Here is an 18,270-nt window from a genome sequence, read left to right as displayed (position 1 = left end):
AGGCAGTGGGTTGGCCATTCCTGACCACAAGGAGAATGCAGCATTTGCTCCTGTACTGTACATATGTGTACTGTATAGCAATCTTACAAAAGTTACATAATAACCTGGCATCCCTCATCACATGGCGTTCTAGTCATGACCAAACAAGATCTCCGGATTGGTTAGTTCTTGAGGTCCCTTGAGTCACTGGGTTGTACCCCAGTTCATCAAAAAATCACTCACGGTGACTTTGAGTCGAAACTCTGTCGGATCTAGTGGGACGCTCTGAATTTCCTCAGTTGTCTGAGGTGGTACAGTCTCTGACATGCTTTCCTCACCACAGTGTCTATGTGTGTTGACCAGCTCAGGTCCTTGGTGATCTGGACGCCAAGGTACTTGAAGCTGTCAAACTCTCTCAGGGGTCCTGTTGATGATTAGAGGGGTGTAATTCCTCTCCTGCTTCCTCCCAAAGTCCACCACCATCTTCTTTGTCTTGCTGACGTTTAGATGGAGGTTGTTTTCCTGACAACCTTGGATCAGGAGCCTCACCTCCTTCAGGTAGGCCCTCTCATCATTGTTGCTGATCAGGCCTATCACTGCTGTGTCGTCAGCAAATTTGACCATGGTATTGGAGTCAAAGGTTGCTGTACAGTCGTGTGTGTACAGGGAGTACAGTAGTGGGGACAGCACACAGCCCTGGGGGATCCCGTGTTAAATGTGAGGGAGGATGAGGTGTGGTTGGCTATCTTCACCACCTGGGCTCTATCTGACAGGAAGTCCAGGATCCACTTGCACAGGGTATCACTTTGCCCCAGGACCCTGAGCTTGGTGTTGAGTCTGGGTGGGGGTTATAGTGTCGAAAGCTGAACTGTAGTCAATGAACAGCAGTCTCACATAACCCAACACGTTCCCCTTGCTCTTGTCTAGGTGGGATAGGGTAGTGTGGAGGATGTGAGCTATTGCAACTTGTGTGGATCCCTTGAGTCTGTATGAGAACTGTAGGTGGTCTAGTGTGCTGGGCAGTGAGGAGCAGATGTGTTCCTTGACCAGCTTCTCAAAGCACTTCATTACCACAGAGGTGAGAGCTACCAGGCGGTAGTCATTAAGGTGAGCTGGTCTTGGCTTGTTCAGTACGGGGAGGATGAAGGACTTCTTGAAGCATGTGGGGACAATGGACTGGGCCAGGGACAGGTTGAATATCACTGTGAACACAGGAGCCAGTTGGTCACACGCCTTGAGGAGTCACCCTGCAATACCATCTGGTCCCGTGGCTTTCCTGGTGTTCACCTGTTAAAAAACCCTTCTGACGTGTGTTCAGAGAGAATGAGTGCTCTCTCTTCCCCTCCACTCTCCTCCGCCTCAGGTGCGATGGCCGTGCATAGGAAGTGTTGAAGCTGTTCACCAGAGCAGCGTCTACACCTCCTGAGCAGGATGGAGATCCCTTGTAGTCTCACCGTATTCCCTCTTGACTTCCTTCACCGTTCTCCTTATGTTGTATGCTGCAGCCATATAATTGTCTATGTTGCCAGTCTGTAGTCCTAGTTTGTAGGCATTGCATGTTTTATTGTTAATCCAGAGTTTCTGATTTGGATAGGTTTCTATGGTCTGTTTGGCTACATTCTTCTCTGTAGCCTTCCTGAATATTTCAATTACTAGCTCTGTAAGTGTGTTTATATCTGTGTTGTCTTTTAGCAGTTGTTCAACAGTTGTGTTAGTGAACCTACATCATAGTCCCTTGTGCAATGCAACCTGCATGCTGTTTCCTGAATGTTCCGTCCATAGACACACCTCTTCTATCTCCGGCATTCTTTGCGTAGTTTGTTTACATAACCAGGCCATGAGAAGATACAGTAGCTGTCGTGATCAGTGTTTACTGTAGTGCCACTGGTTCGGCCCTGTATGCCCCTTTGAACAGGGTATAGCAGTGATCCAAAGTTTTTGATCCTTTCGTTGCACAGTCCATGTGTTGGTGGAAGTTGGGGAATGCTTTCTTTAGGTTCGCTGGTTAAAATCGGCAGCTACAATAAGCGAAAAATTTTGGCCGCTAGATTGGTAGTTCAATGCTTCACGGAGCACTGAGAGGGCGGACAATGTCGTCAGCTGCGGTGGAATATACACAACCACGATTGTAAACGAGGCAAACTCACGTGGAAGAAAGTGCGGTCAACATTTTATTGCAAAGAATTCCAAGTCGGACGTGCAATGGCATTGCAGTGACGTGATGTTCTTGTCGTTGCACCATTCCTAGTGAACTGGCACATAGACTCCGCCGCCCTTTCTTGGTTTCCATAGTCCTGTCAGAGCGGTGTACAGACAGAGTTTCTTCTGGATTGATGGCATAAGCCGTTTTGGAGGGATCTTGTTACGGCTCGCCCGTCCTTGCGTCCAGAACCGCACCTCTCTACCTCCATGCGCTCTCGGCGCGCTGTGCGTTCTCCTGGCCGCTGCCAAGGGTCCTCTCCACGGCGTTCGAACTCACCCGAGTTTCCGCCTCCCACCACCGGGACTGGGGCGCGTTCCCGCTCCCCTTCACCTCAGACTCAGACCCGGAGGTCCCCAGCACCTCAGCACGCGCACACCATGCCTTACGGCATCCAAATGGCATGTGTATATGAATTCAGGACTTCTCCCTAATATGCAGAAATATCTTACTTTCACAGTGTTCAGGACCTCTACAGTACCTCTACAAACCCATGAAATAATATTTGGCTTCTACAGTGTAGTTTTGGAGAAACTCCATTGCAAAGTCTTACTGTATGCGGATCTGAAATGTCTCATCTTTGACAAGCCATGAAATCTAAATTATGCATAGCTCATGAGCAAAGCTTATTGATATGTGTTCAGGATCTCTCCCTCTACGAATCCATGCAAAATTATTTGATTTCTATAGTGTAGTTTTGTAGAAATTCCATTGCAAAATCTTATTGTACAAGGATCAGAAATGTCCTCATCTTTGACAAGCCATAACATCTGAATTATGCATATCTCATGAGGAAGGCTTAGTGATATGTGTTCAGGACCTCTCCCTCTACGAATCCATGCAAGATTATTTGATTTGTACAGTGTAGTTTTGGAGAAATTCCATTGCAAAGTCTTACTGTACACAGATCAGAAATGTCTAATCTTTGACAAGCCATAACATCTGAATTATGCATATCTCATGAGGAAGTCTTATGGATATGTGTTCAGGACCTCTCCCTCTACAAATCCATGCACAATTATTTGATTTCTACACTTAATAATAATCCAGCTGCCTTTAAGGAAAGGAAAGGGCTTGGGCTGATTCATTGAAACATAAGAAGTCTCCTTCAGCAACATAAATTAGATCATCTGATAATCCTAGTCTCTCAGGCTGACCCTGACGTTCTGGTACTGTCTGTGTCCTGCTTAAAGAAGTCTGATAGTGACTTGTCCATAGCTGTGCAGCACTATAATGCATAGAGTTGATAGATTAGGCAGGGGTGGTGGGGTTGGTATGTATGTACAATTGTGCCTGTGTCTGTCTCTGTTGTGAATGCCATAACCATACCAAAGTCTTTTGAACTGCTTGTACTGAACATCGAATTGGGGCCTAGCAACTCATTATTTGTGGTTGGTGTCTACAGGCCTCCCAAGGCTGAGGTCAGTGCTATTGACAGAATTGCTGATATACTCTCTTTGTATTCAAATTCTGAGATCATTGTGTTGGGAGATTGTAATCTGGACTGGCAGAGTGCTGCTTCTGGATAACTGAAGGAAGTGAGTGGTAATATCGTCCTTTATCAGTTGGTTACTGGGCCCGCTAGGCTGAATAAAAAAGAATTGGTTAAATCCACCCTTATTGATTGAATTTTTTCCAATCTATGTGACAGGATCTCTGCCTGTGGTGTTTTTGATTGAAAACAAGGCCACACATTGCCTTGAGGAGAAATCTTAGCTCTTTCAATGCCCAATCCTTCTTAGATGACATCACTGACTGTAATAGTCTATTCTCTGTTGAGTCTAATGACGTGCAAGTTGCCCTGGACACATTGAAAACATTGAATTACTTTGTAGATAGCACATCCCTTTTAAAAGGACTAGGATTAAAGATAGAGTTGCAACTCTAGTGAGCTGTCTAACTTGTTTAATGAATTGTGCCTGGTCCCGTGCCGGACGCACGAGGGATACCCAAGACTCGCTTCCTTTTAGACAACTCATAAATAACAACTCACATAACTATAAGGAAAGCTGAATCTGGTTACTTCTTGGATTTAGTCTCTAGCTCTTATTCAAACCCAGCTAAATTCTGGGGTGCAGTGAACCTACATATGTATCTAAAAACAAATCCTCTAGCTCACTGCCCTCATGTATTAATGTGGAGGATTGTGTGATCTCTGATCAAATGAAATTTGCCTTGCTTTTAATAGGCACTTCTCTGAGGCAGGGCGCTGATATGATAGGTTGTATACTGGGCTGGCTCCCTGGATGCTGACTCTGGTGCATTCCCACTTCAGAATATGCAATTTAATGTAATGTATTTCTTTATAAACGTTCTTAGCTGGTAGACAAACATACTCCAGGAGCTTGCTCGATCGCCTTGTTGAGAGGGGTCAGGGAAGAATTTTTACAGCTCACTTATCTGGCCCCCGGGTGATTACTGTTTTTTTTCTTCCCTCTGGAATATGTAGGGGTGGGCCGTTCTCTGTAAAGCGCATTGTGTTGCCTCTGAGTATGAAATGCGCTATACAAATAAAGCTTTGATTGATTGATTGATGTATCTCATTTACACCCAGTAAAACACTAAGAATCTTGCAATCCATAGATCCTACATGTTCTACTCGAGAGGACAGTCTAGATCTACATTTTTTTATAAAACTGGCAGCCCCAGTCATTAGTGAGCCATTGTCATACATTTTAATCTCTCCATTGCATCTGGAATAGTTCTGCAGGTTTGTAAATCTGCTCGGTGGTTCCTTTGCACAAAGGGGGTGATAGGATAAGGAAAAGCAAGTTTATTTGTATAGCCTTTCAGCAACAAGGCAATTCAATGTGCTTTACATGAGACATTAAAAGCATTAAGACAAAGTGCAAAACGCACATAAAAGGTCATATAAAACGAAATGCAAAAAATGACATTTAAAAAAAAATGCAGTAAAAATAAAATACAGGAATAAAAGTTAGAGTACAATGTATGAATGCAAATTATTTGATCACTAGCTGCTTTTAAACAAACTATCTAGTATTGGTTTGGATAGAGATGCTTTTGACTTGTGTGTGATTTCCTGTCTCTAGCTAGAGGTGTGTCCCAGGGATCAATGTTGGGTCCTGTCCTTTTCTGTTACGGCTCCGCCTCCGCCTGGGCGCTCTCCAGCTCCCACCACCGTTCCCGCAGTGCGCGCCCCACAGCCTTCCACTTCAGCCCTCCGACTGATCACCCCCGCACACCTGAACACGGTTCTGCTAACCAGCTCCGAGGGCGCGGCTCACCAGCTGCCACCACTCACCCAATCACCTCCCCTAGAAGAACCCGGTCTTCCCAACGTTCGTCGCCAGTTCTTCCCTAAGATCCGTTGTGGCAAGTAATGGTTTCTATGGTCTCCGTGCTAGAAGTTGTGATAGTTTTTTTTTTTTTCTTCCCGTGGCTCATTTCTCCACTCCTCCTCCAGATTCCGGTTTGTTTGCTGCCCCTTTCCTGGACTGACACACGGCTTCCCCGACCCATTCTCCTCGGACCTCGACCACGGCTTGGATTACATTTTCTGGACATTGTTTGTTGATCGATTGACCCTGCCTGAACTTGACTACTCTTTTGCCTTGCCCCTCTGTACCTCCAACTGCTAGCCAACCAGCCCCTTACATTTTCACCATCTATATTAATGATATTGTCTCTACACTACCTACTGTAGCTCTCATGTTCATTTATATGCTGATGATAAAGTTCTCTACTGTATTGCAGATACTGTTCAGGAAGCCATTGTTAATCTGCAGCTTGCTTTTAATGTACTACAATAAACGTACCAATTTTAAACTAGTCCTTAATCCCAGTATGCACTATTTAAATGAAGTTTGATTTGATTGTTTCTGTGTAAACTTGTCATCACTGTAAATGAGGGAAACCTCAGTGCTTCACGAGTATAAATAAAGGTTTGAAATGGAATCTGTGGTGAGGGCCAGAGTCCTGAGAGAATATTCCTGAGGAATGTTCAGTGGAACATCTTTGACCTCATTCTCTCATCCGCTCACCCGTTCATCTTCAGACAAACATGAAAACAGCAGAGCCCACCACCTGCTTTACAAACCTATAAACTAACAGCAAATTAAATATTGAAGAAAGTCGAGTGGGAGGGAGATATTGAAAAACATGCAGGACAGTACGAATGCTCAAAATGCAGTCCCACTGGAGAGAGAAAACGAAGAGGAATAGAAAAATGCACACGATCATACATTCAATATCAAACTTTTACATTTCAGTTCTTAGTGGAATTTAATATTTCAGAAAGATTCGTGATAAAAGCACCGTTTGATAATGCAGACCCACGCACCACTCTTGTGTACAGTATCTGCGACCATCATTTATTAATACAGGCTTCATTTTTAGTCTCCTTTTAGCAAATAAAATAATAATAATACACTACATTACCCTTCAGTCATAGTGACACCCTCAGGACAGAATAGAAAAATCATTTTCCCTGAAAAATGCCCTGTGGAGTGTGAGAGAGTGACTGTGTGCGTGCATGTGTGCATATCTGTGTTTGTAGAAGTGTGTGTGTAGGTGTGTGAATAATGAGTGAGGACTTGTGTGTGTGTGTGGGTGTGTGAATATTCTTGTCGTTGGTTTGTGTGTATATGCTGCAAAATGCATGTGTAAGTCTTTGAAGTGTGAACGTTCTCCGTTTACCATACAGACAATGTTCTTTAACTAGAACATGACTGCCCCCCCCCCCCACCCCACCCCGTAGACACAGAGAGAGAGGTGGAGGAGATAAAGGGTGGGACCGGAATTCAGAAAGAGAGAACACAAGAAAGTATGGCTGAATCAAGGGTGCGTGAGGAGCAGAGAGACAGAGAGAAGGAGAAAGGAATGGAGAGACAGGGGGAGAGAGAGAAAAGGAAGGCGAGAAGGGGGAGAGAGACAAAGAGAGAGAGAGAGAAAGGGAGAGAGACATAGAGAAAGGGGGAGAGAGAGAGAGAGAGGGGGGGGGGGGGGGGGAGATGACAGGTCTTTTCTCCCCGTAGTCTCAGGCAGTATCTTTTATCTGTCTCCATCTCTTCTAACTCTGTCGCGGGAGACAAGCCTGGGAGGCTGAGTTATGAACGCAGAGAAATACTGCAATTACCTGACAGAGCCGCAGCCAGACCGAAACCTATCACCAGTGCACATCTGCACTCCCCTCCACCTCCTCTCCTCTCCGCACCTCTCTCCTCCCGCCTCTCCTCGCCTCCTTTCCTCTCATCTTCCCCTCCTCTCCTCTCATCCTCTCCTCCCTTCTTTCCTCCTCTCCTCCCGTCACGCCCCTCCGCTCCCCTCCATCTGGCCATCACCTCCCTCTCTTTCCTTTTTTCATTTCAATCACCACAAACCCCCCCCCCCCCCTTTCTTCTCAGCAGGAGCGTGGGGACGGTAACGAGGAGTACGTATCGCGGCAGATCTCTCGAGAGGCGTGTCGCGTCTGACGGACAAAAATACCCCCCCGTGCCTGTGTTATTTTCCCCCAGAGGATTCTGGGTAGGGCCTGTCACTGCTGCTGCTGCTGCTGGGGTACAGCGCCACACTCAACTGACAGACCCACCTTGACGAGTGCATGGACGGCAAATGTTCAACTCCGGGTAACGGGAAAGATACTCCTGAAACTACTCATACAGTGTATTCTCATCTTTTTAAAACGTGTCATACTTCATATTCATTCAAGCTTTATTTATACTCTGAGTACTGTACATATATCAAACACAAACACACACACACACACAAGCACATACATAAAATGGCATATATCAATTTTGAGAAATGTTTGTTTTTTCACATATTTGACAAACGCATTTTAAGGTACCTATTAGCGATCATTTCTGATAATAAAATGCAAATGTGAAGAATTGGTGTTAATCTCATTACGGAACCGATCTCCTCATATATACGCATACAGACTCGTTTTAAAAAGAAGAGTTTTCCATCAGATTTTCTACTGCAGGTTGTTTGGGTGAGCTGCTGAGCAGGGTTTGAATGCGTGTTGAAAAGGAATGGGGGTAAGCACCCCCAGGAGATGGACAGTAAAAGTGACGGCTTGATTTCTTTCTGTTTTCACATTTCCAGGCCGTCCGGCTGACTGGAATGGACATCGCAGCCTCAACCCATAGATCAACACCCCCAGTGTCCATTACATGAAGCTACACACACACTCACACGCCCACACACACACACACACAGTGTCAAACATAATTCTTTCAGGAGCTGCACTGAACTTGAACTCGGACATATAGATTTGACCAGAGAGCAGTGGGATGATGGAGGAGTGTGTCTCTGGGCTGGCTGGGATGATGAACAAACTCTGGTGTGGAGCAGCACAAACACGCACACACACACATACACACACACACACACACGCACGCCAATTCTTTCCTTGGACACCATCTATAGTTCTAAATCGCCTCTGGTGTCCAAACTGTACGACTGCAGCTAAGAGATAGTAGGAGAGTACACCACCCTCTTGTTCCGTCCCCATTCTAAGGCCATGATAGCGTCGGCCCCTTCCGGCCCCGGGGCCCGCGCCGAGACAAGACTGCCGCGACCTTCCAACCCGCCACCACAGCCGGCAGGGAGAGACTCCGCTAAAGGTTAGGCCAGGATTTAACACTACTCCATCCGACAGCAGGCAGGACCAGGGGTCCGGGCCTCACACATGTTATCGTGTAGCACGGGACACACGATGGGGTTACATACTGTAGCTACCAGCTGCAAAACCTAGAGCCCCCCCCTCCCTCCTCCGGCTTCTCTCTTCCCCTGCTCCACTTCTCTTCTCTCCAGTCTCTCCCTCTCTCCTCTCTCCCTCTCTCTGTTCTCTATTTAGCGTGCCTCACTCGTTTCTCTCTCTCTGTCTCCCCTCTCTCCCTCCTCTCTCTCTTTTCCCTCTCTCCCTCCTCTCTCTCTCTCTTCCCCCTCTCCCTCCTCTCTCTGTCACCCCTCTCTCCTCCTCTCTCTCTCCCCCCCCTCTCCCTCCTTTCCCTGGCTCCCCTCTCTCCTCCTCTCTCTCTTCCCCCTCTCCCTCCTCTCCCTGGCTCCCCTCTCTCCTTCTCTCTCTCTTCCCCCTCTCCCTCCTCTCCCTGGCTCCCCTCTCTCCTCCTCTCTCTCTCCCCCCTCTCCCTCCTTTCCCTGGCTCCCCTCTCTCCTCCTCTCTCTTCCCCCTCTCCCTCCTCTCCCTGGCTCCCTTCTCTCCTCCTCTCTCTTCCCCCTCTCCCTCCTCTCTCTGTCTCCCCTCTCTCCTCCTCTCTCTCTTCCCCCTCTCCCTCCTCTCTCTGTCTCCCCTCTCTCCTCCTCTCTCTTTTCCCTCTCTCCCTCATCTCTCTCTTCCCCCTCTCTCTCTTCCCTCTCTCTCCCTCCTCTCTCTTCCCTCTCTCTCTCTCCTCCTCTCTCTCTTCCCTCTCTCCCTCCTCTCTCTCTTTTCCCTCTCTCCCTCCTCTCTCTCCCTCCTCTATCTCTTCCCTCTCTCCCTCCTCTCTCTTTTCCCTCTCTCTCCTCCTCTCTCTCTTCCCTCTCTCCCTCCTCTCTCTCATTCCCTCTCTCTCCTCCTCTCTGTCTTCCCCCTCTCCCTCCTCTCTCTCTTCCCTCTCTCCCTCCTCTCTCTTCCCTCTCTCTCCTCCTCTCTCTCTTCCCTCTCTCCCTCCTCTCTCTCTTCCCTCTCTCTCCTCCTCTCTCTCTTCCCTCTCTCCCCCAGCCGGGGTGTCAGTGAGTCTCAGATGCAGTGTTCTGTTGGAAGGGTGCGTACTATGAACAGGCAGCAGCATATGGCTCATTTCTTATTTAAGCATCCAGTAACACCCCCCCCCCCAACCCCTCCTCCCCAGTCTCCTCTTCTTCTCTTCAATCTCCAGCCCCCCCCCCCCCCCTTCCCCCGCATCCTCCTCCTCTCTCTACCTGCTCTCACATCAAACACATTTGACACACCCTACGCCAAAGTACATGGCGTCCTGTTCAGAACGGTAGATAGCTCAAGTCGATCCGGCTGTGCCGAGCACTCTGTCACACTGTCTCTCCCACTCCATCAGAACATTACAAAAGGGCATGCCCTTGCCTGCCTACGCATATTCCTGGACAATGACTGACACATGTCCGTGTGCGCACGCACGCACGCACACACGCACACTTTCTCTCTGTCTGTCTCACACACACACAGACACACTTTCTCTCTCTCACACACACCTACACACACACACTCTCTCTCTCTCTCTCTCTCTCTCTCTCTCTCTCTCTCTCTCACACACACACACATAAACTGTACACACACTCAATAATAAACATTAATAACCTAGCCAAAAATAGATCAAGTGATTCTGTGATATTTCTACTCTTCTTGATCCTCCCTCCATCCGCCCCACCATCTCCCCAGGCTGTGTGTGTGTGTGTGCATGTCTGTGTGAGAGAGAAAGAGTGTGTGTGTCTGTGTGTGTGTGAGAGAGAGAAAGAAAGAGAGAGAAAGTGTGTGTGTGTGTGTGTGTGAGAGTTAGAGATGCGAATATTGCCGATATATCCTCGACATCCGCGGGTGGGCGGGCCAATAAAAATCAACATTGTGATTAATTTCGGGTGGATTGCGGGTGGATTTGTCAGTTATATTCGTATTTAATAACTACTATAATCATATATATTATAACAACTGCGAAAAAGTGCGAGACCTGCCAGCAGCTCACTCAAATAGCCTATAGGCTACCCTCGACCACTTCGTCAACCGAGATCCTGCGAAAGCGAGCCTATAATCTTTAAATTGTTTAAGTCAAGAAAATGCGCCTATATGAAAAGCGAATGAGCACGAACGGCTGGACATAATTTAAATGTAAATACAATAACTTCATGTTTGGCGGGTTGGGTGCGGGTGCGGGTCTCTGCATTTTAGAAGATAATTATGTCGGGTGGGTGGCGGGTGGATGATTGATGAGTGCACGCGGATTCGGGTTCACTCAAACTCCATCCGCGCATCTCTAGTGAGAGTGAGAGAGAGTGTGAGTGTGTGTGTGTGTGAGCCCAGCACTCCACAAAGGGGTTAATTCTTCAGGCCTCAGGGTTGCACCATCTCTGGGATTGTGATGAATAATCTCAGGCTAGGGGTCGAGTAGATTCATCTAGCCTAATGACATACGTCTTCGTGACTTCCCCACTGCCGCCCCAGACTGCACCCCCCACTGTGACCTGACAGTTTGGATACAGCAAAGTGAATAGCAAAGCATAATAGATGAATTATGGATACAGTCATATCATTAAAATTAAATATGAGTTAGAGAGAGACGGTAGGCCAACTGGCCAGTCTAGCTCACCGTGCACCTATCAGCCTTAGTCTGACTTCAGCAGTTCCTGGTTATCCATGGTGGTTGGACTGGAGCACCAAGCTTTCTAGTCATCCAGGCGATGGAGTCCCAAGGAGCATTGATGCTCTCTAATTTATATACTCTTTCTCTCTTCCCTTTCATCTCCCATACAAAAGACATTACATCAATTTCAACAAATCAATACATGTACTGATTACATGAGTACATGTTCTGCCCACACACTGATCCATCATAGTCACATGTTCAGCACGTCATCGTGTTGTCTACTTTCCAACTCATCATGACATTCTATAAAACATTATTTCAGATGAACCTGAGGGACAGATACAGTCTAACCCAAAATAATCGTATGACCTGTGATCCCTTGACGTGCTAGATATTCTAGTGCTCGTCGCAGGATGTGAAAAGAGGAAGTATCTAACAGGCAAACCTACTCTTATGATTCACATTACAGAGGTTAAAATCCAGTAAGAAGGGTTAATTACACTCTACTTTTGAGGATTTCATCCAACCATTCCATATGTTTACTACTGTATTAATAAAAATGTGTACTTAGTCTAAGTGCTAGCATTGCAGGTTACTGTAATTCATTTCAATGGAGCACATACTTTTCTTGTTACTGTATAACCCGACTCTCCCCCTGACCCGTGGTGGGGGTTCACGACAAGGAGGAGCAGGGGACCCTGTGGGTACCCCAGGGCCGGGGTCGAAGACTTCCTTCTACCCTCAGTGGCATCAGGTTTGACCCCTTTGACCTCTCAGGCCTCCGGGGATTGCAGCCCTCTACCCACGCGATCCGCAGGAGGCCGTGTTCTTTCGACTGTATGTGCCTGTGCTCGCGTGTGTGTGTGTGTGGCTTCATTTTCATTTCATTTAATTTTAAACCTTTATTTATACTCGTAAAGCACAGAGGTTTCCGTCATTTACAGTGATGACGAGTTCACACATAGGCCTTTTCCACCAGGAGGGAAACGGTTCGGTGCCGGTTTGCAAACCTAATTTTAAAAAGTTCCGAGCATTTCGACCAAAAATAAATGAGTTTGGGAACCCGAAAGCTGGTTCCGAACCGGTAACCACAAAATAGTAGGTTTTTCAGTGCGAACCGTGACGACATCATGGGCGTGGGCTGACGTACAACGGTTCGGCTCAAAACTGGTCGAAACGCGGTCCAGTTCTCTGGACAGAACCAAGGTTCCAGGAATTTGGAAACGAACCGGTTCACAAACCAGAGTTCCTTTGGTGGAAAAGGGCTAACAGAGACACAAATCAAATCAACAAAACAAATGCGATGCACAATAATAATAATTAAAAACAGGCTTCAGCGTTATCTTAACATAATTCAGTCCACCTGCTCTGTCTCCACACCTGCCGTTCCTCATCCCATCGCCACGCAGTATTTCTACCCCGGCTTCCCATCCTCTCAGCGCCAGATCCTAGTTTCTACCTCCGCGTCAGTTGTGTTCTTGGCTTCTATGGAGTTTCATACTCGGAGGCTGTTCAGTGTTACACTCCCTGGTTCCTGCCTCCCTGCCTGCCTGCCTGTCCTCCCTGCCTGACAGGCTGCCTGTCCACGTGCCCTGACTACCCCGTTATCCCTCAGTCTCCTTCTCCTTCGATTAAAACTCCATTTCATTGGAATACGTGTCCTACTTCTATGTCCTGCATTTGGGTTCTCCAGCTCTGACCGTAACATCCTCTCTCTCTCTCTCTCTCTCTCTCCTTTTTTGTTTCATCTGACTTTCACATCTGATTTACAGCACCACATTTGTCTACAGAACAGGTAACATAATCTATAAAATTCATGTATTCAACTCAGTGTGTGTGTGTGTGTGTGTGTGTGTTATTAATTTAGTGAGAGTTAGGAGGATGCTGTGTAGTGTTCAGTGTGTTCAATGCTCCTCACACAGTAATTAGTAGATGGATAGAGCAGAAAACTGCTTCAACAGAACTAATGTTGGTCTGAGTGCAGTTTTCATTATTATTTAATTGCATCATTATTGTTTACGTGCAGTCTGTCATGAATGAAAGCAAAACCAATATAAGTAAAGATGCTCACAACAAAAACATTTAATTCCCTTTTACCTGCTCTGTTTTTCATTTTGATAACCGCCTAAAAAAATAAGAGTGGATGGAAAAGACTGTGTTGAACGATGATGTGTTTTTGTGTGTGTGTGTGTGTGTGTATGTGTATGTAACATGTGTGTATGTAACGTGTGTGTATGTAACGTGTGTGTATCTCTATATAACTGTGCCTGTGGGTGTGTGTATGTGCGTCTCACCGCTCGTGTGTTTTGGATGTGTGTGTGTGTGTGTGTGTGTGTGTGTGTGTGGGTGTGAGTGACTCACCGTCCAGCCCCCTCCATCGGTGGTCATGTCACAGTACACCTGGAAGCCTGCTGGGTAGTGGGTTGGAAACACAGAGTAGATGCCATCCTCCCTCTGCCCACTGGCATACAGATCCCCACAGTCACGAGGCTTGGAGCCTGGAGACCACAGGTGGAAGAGAGGGACAGAAAGAGAGAGAGAGACAGAGAGAGAGAGAGAGAGACAGACAGAGAGAGAGAGAGAGAGAGAGAGAGAGAGAGAGAGGATGATACGGTCAGAGCTGGAGAACCCAAATGCAGGATATAGAAGCAGGACACGTAGTCACAGAGAAAAAAAAAAATCAATTGTCAATCCCTGTGCCAGATGAAACAGGTGCTAGCAGCTGCAACCTGGGTGAGCACCGGTAATAATGGCAGATGAGGACAACAGCTCAACACCTGTCTGAATTCTACATTACATTACATTACAGTCATCTAGCAGAAGGTTTTATCCAAAGCGACTAACAATAATTGCATTTAACGTAGGAAAAGCCAATGTACTACTACTTACCAGAACTCACAAGTGCATCTCTTTTCTAAAACAAGTCACTAAGAGCATAATATAGTGCTGAAGGCAAAGTGCAAGAATAGCAATCTAAAAAACAATAGGTGCTTAAGAGGGAATCGTTGGAGTACTTCTTGAAGAGATGAGTTTTGAGTCAGGACAGCGACTCTTGAACACAAGGCGAGCAGCAGCTTTCTGGACAAGTTCCAGGGGTGAGGAAAGGGCAAATCCTCCAGAAGTTGTAGAGCATGCATCTGTCATGATGTGACATGTGCGGAGAATGACAATTGGTCATCCAGGGTCACACCCATATTCCTTGCAGTCTGAGTCTGCATCACCACTGTGTCTTCAATGGTAATGTGCAGGTCCCGGTGTGGGTAGCCCTTCCACGGGAGGAACAGCAGCTCAGTCTTGTCCAGATTGAGCTTGAGGTGATGTGTCGTCATCCACTCCGAGATGTCAACCAAGCACCCAGCTATGAGTGTCTCCACTTGTGCATCAGAAGGGGGAAATGACAGGACCAGTTGGGTGTCATCGGCATAGCAGTGATAGGAGAAGCCATGCAAGCAAATGACAGAGCCCAGAGATGTAGTGTAGAGGGAAGACAGGAGAGGACCCAGGACAGACCCTTGTGGAACTCCCATAGTCAGACTACGCAGTTCCGACATCGACTCTCTCCATGTCATCTAGTAGGAGCGGTCCGTGAGGCAGGATGCAAACAGGGAGCATGCAGAGCCAGCGACGCCTTTCTCCTCGAGGGTGGAGAGGAGGATTTGGGTGTCTACCGTATCAAATGCTGCAGAGAGGTGTAGATAGTAGGTAGTATCAGGACAGGAGAGAGAGTTACTCTCGTGGCATGGAGTGATTCCGTCACTGCAAGGAGGGCGGGCTCTTTCGAGTGGCCAGCCTTGAACCCAGACTGGTGAGGGTCGAGGAGGTCGTTCTGGTGGAAGTATGAAGACAGTTGGTTAAAGATAGCACGTTCAAGTGTTTTAGATAGAAAGGATAGAAGGGAAAGTTTTTGACATCAGAGGGGTGAGGGGAGAGATGGTTTCTTCAGGAGGGAGGTGACTCTGGCGGTCTTGAAAGCAGAGGGAAAGCATCCTGATACAAGAGATGCGTTGATGAGGTGGGTTAGGAAGGGAAGTAGTGCGGGTGCAACCGACTGAAGGAGAGTTGAGGGAACAGGGTCTAGGGAGCACATGGTGGGGCGGTTAGATGTTACAAGGTTGAGGACCTCGTTGGTGGAGAGGGGAGAAAAGTGGGATAAGGTGGGACGTGGAGAGGAGGGGATCGGGCGGAGAGGGAAGAGAGGGTGGGGGTGGGGAGGCGAGGTGAGGTTGGTGCACGGAGCGTAGACTGTGGGATGGGGAAAGAGGATCTTCTATCGTTAACTTCCTTGTCAAAGAAGTTGGCGAAATCATCAGGGAGAAGGGAGGAGTTGGGAGTAGGAGGTGGGGGCTGGAGTAGTGAAGAGAAGGTTTCAAGGAGTTTTTTAGGATTGGAAGGTTAGAATTTTAGAGTGGAAGAAAGCAGCTTTATCAGCAGATAGGGAGGAGGAGAATGTGGAAAGAAGAGATTGGAAATTAATCTCTTGTGGTCCCCCACAATCTCCCTCACAACACTTAATCTCCCATGGTCCTTCACTCCCCCACGCTCTCCCTCACAACACTACCTCTCCCATGGTCCTCCACTTTCCCTCACAACACTACATCTCCAATAGTCCTTCACTCCCCTGGTCATTCACTCTCCCACTCTCCCTCTCAACACTACATTTTCCAATTTCAGTTCACACACTAAAACCTCCTCATAGAGATGAGGACCGGTGCTCTCAGTTGACCAACAGCATCAGATAGGAGAGTACTGTACTGGAGCTCACAGATCATCTTTAAAAAATGTTTTAGTTCAGTGCACAAATCACTCACTGAGTGAAACAGCTCTCTGGATTTGAGTTCATTTATTCAGTATAATGAACCCATGCAATAGCGTACCACATTGACATAAAAAAAAAAGAAGCATATCAGGTTTCGTAGTCACCTCTATACAAATACAATAGCAAATCAAACATTAGCACAATATGGGGGGGGGGGGGCGTGATTTTCTCAGTGTCCCAAAGTTTTAAAGAGGTCAGTGAGCAGTGATTTTCACAAACATAATGTAACATAGTGTAATCGCATACTCCCAATTGTAATTGCGTATTAGAGCTTTGTGTTATGCTATTCTGACTTTAAGTGCTTGTTTTGTTTGTCCTACAATAAACTAGACCACATGGACATTTTAACATGTACACAGCATGAGATGAGTCAGTTAATGGCATACATAATGTTCTACTTCGTTCCTGGTGAGGATGCATGAAGTGTTTAATGTTGTTGTAATTAGAACAATGAACACAATGTCCACATCTAAAGAACCCCACAGGAGGTGTAAATAGCCAGCTGGATGGCAATGTAGGCCAACGCTGGGTCATGCTATGAACCACTCTACAACGGGGTTTCCTAAAGTAACAAATGGGTGGTGTCTCACAAATGTTCTGAAAGGTAGGATCATTTTGGAGCATGTACCACTGTTATCAAATTGCATTCTTCACTTATCCTGTTGTACATCTCCCATGGTCCTTCACTCCCCCACTTCCCCTCACAACACTACATCTCCCATGGCCCTTCACTCCCCTGCTCTCCCTCACAACATTCTAGCTGAATCCCAATCTGAGTGCGCAAACCGCACATGCGGCCCCTCGCACTTGTGGCCTGAGGCCTGAGCACTTAATTGACGTCAGCTGGAAGGGCCAGAGGGTGCAGGGCCGTGAATTAAATGGGACAGCACTCCCAGTTTCGCTCAATGCCCCTCCCACTTCGTTTTCATTGGCTGCCGCGTTCCTCCAACGCAGAGGCTGCTCTGACGCTCCCTTCAGCTCTGCAAATTGACTGATTGACTTCTGTTTTAATTTAATAATAATTAAAACATTAGGTTGGGTGGGATATGTTTGCAGCATGTGGATTTCAAGATAAATGTTGTGTTATCTGCAAATGTCATCATTTATGTGTGATGCACTCGGATCATGACTCGAATGCACTCAAGCACTGTGTCACATGAGACGCGGTGGGCTGTGGGTATTTTCTGCTCCTAAGTCCGTGAAATTGCGGACTTTCGGTAAGTGCGGTTACAGTGCGCAAAATGGCGGCGTGGCGCACTTGTGGACCTAGCAATTCCGTTTTGGAACTACCCTGAGCCCTTGTGGACTTAGCGGGAACGCGCATGTAAGGCCACAAGGCCGCGAGTGCTCTGCACTTTCGCCTAAGTGCGCGATTTGGGATTCAGCTAATATCTTCCTTGGTCCTCCACTCCCTTGCTCTCACTCACAACACTACATCTCCCATGGTCCTTCACTCCCCTGCTCTCACTCACAACACTACATCTCCCATGGTCAGTCACTCCCCTGCTCTCACTCACAACACTACATCTCCCATGGTCCTTCACTCCCCTGCTCTCCCTCACAACACTACATCTCCCATGGTCCTTCACTCCCCTACTCTCCCTCACAACACTACATCTCCCATGGTCCTTCACTCCCCTGCTCTCCCTCACAACACTACATCTCCCATGGTCCTTCACTCCCCTGCTCTCCCTCACAGCACTACATCTCCCGTGGTCCTTCACTCCCCTGAGCCCTGTACAAAGAAACAGGATTACAGGGTTTGCGCGATAACTTCAGGTTCAAGATTGGTTTATCCGTACTACGAATGTGGTTTCATTTTTCACCGTGCTATATCACCGTGGTAACTTATGCTGCCGAGCTAACCTGCTCCGGGGCAGGTTAAATTCCAGATTATGGATCAAAACATATGAAACACTGCCCGCTGACCGATCAATTCACTTGGAAAAAGGTATATGGACGTTAAGATTCTATATGGAACTTCAGTGTGCGAATTA

At 47.1% G+C, this 18,270-nt stretch overlaps 1 protein-coding gene across 1 annotated transcript in view; it reads right to left on the bottom strand.

The window, feature by feature from the left end:
* Nucleotides 1–18,270, bottom strand: part of fibcd1b (fibrinogen C domain containing 1b) — a gene marked incomplete at both ends in the record, with an annotated part of 126,028 nt that overhangs the window by 50,586 nt on the left and 57,172 nt on the right. The window contains one exon of the mRNA XM_084441671.1: nucleotides 13,819–13,955. Coding sequence (XP_084297797.1) covers nucleotides 13,819–13,955 — 137 coding nt within the window. The remainder of the gene's footprint in view (nucleotides 1–13,818; nucleotides 13,956–18,270) is intronic.

The sequence above is a fragment of the Borostomias antarcticus genome, assembly GCF_949987555.1.
Source record: "Borostomias antarcticus genome assembly, chromosome: 8".
In the NCBI taxonomy this organism is placed as follows: domain Eukaryota; kingdom Metazoa; phylum Chordata; class Actinopteri; order Stomiiformes; family Stomiidae; genus Borostomias; species Borostomias antarcticus.
This window is presented reverse-complemented; position numbering and strand designations above follow the sequence as displayed.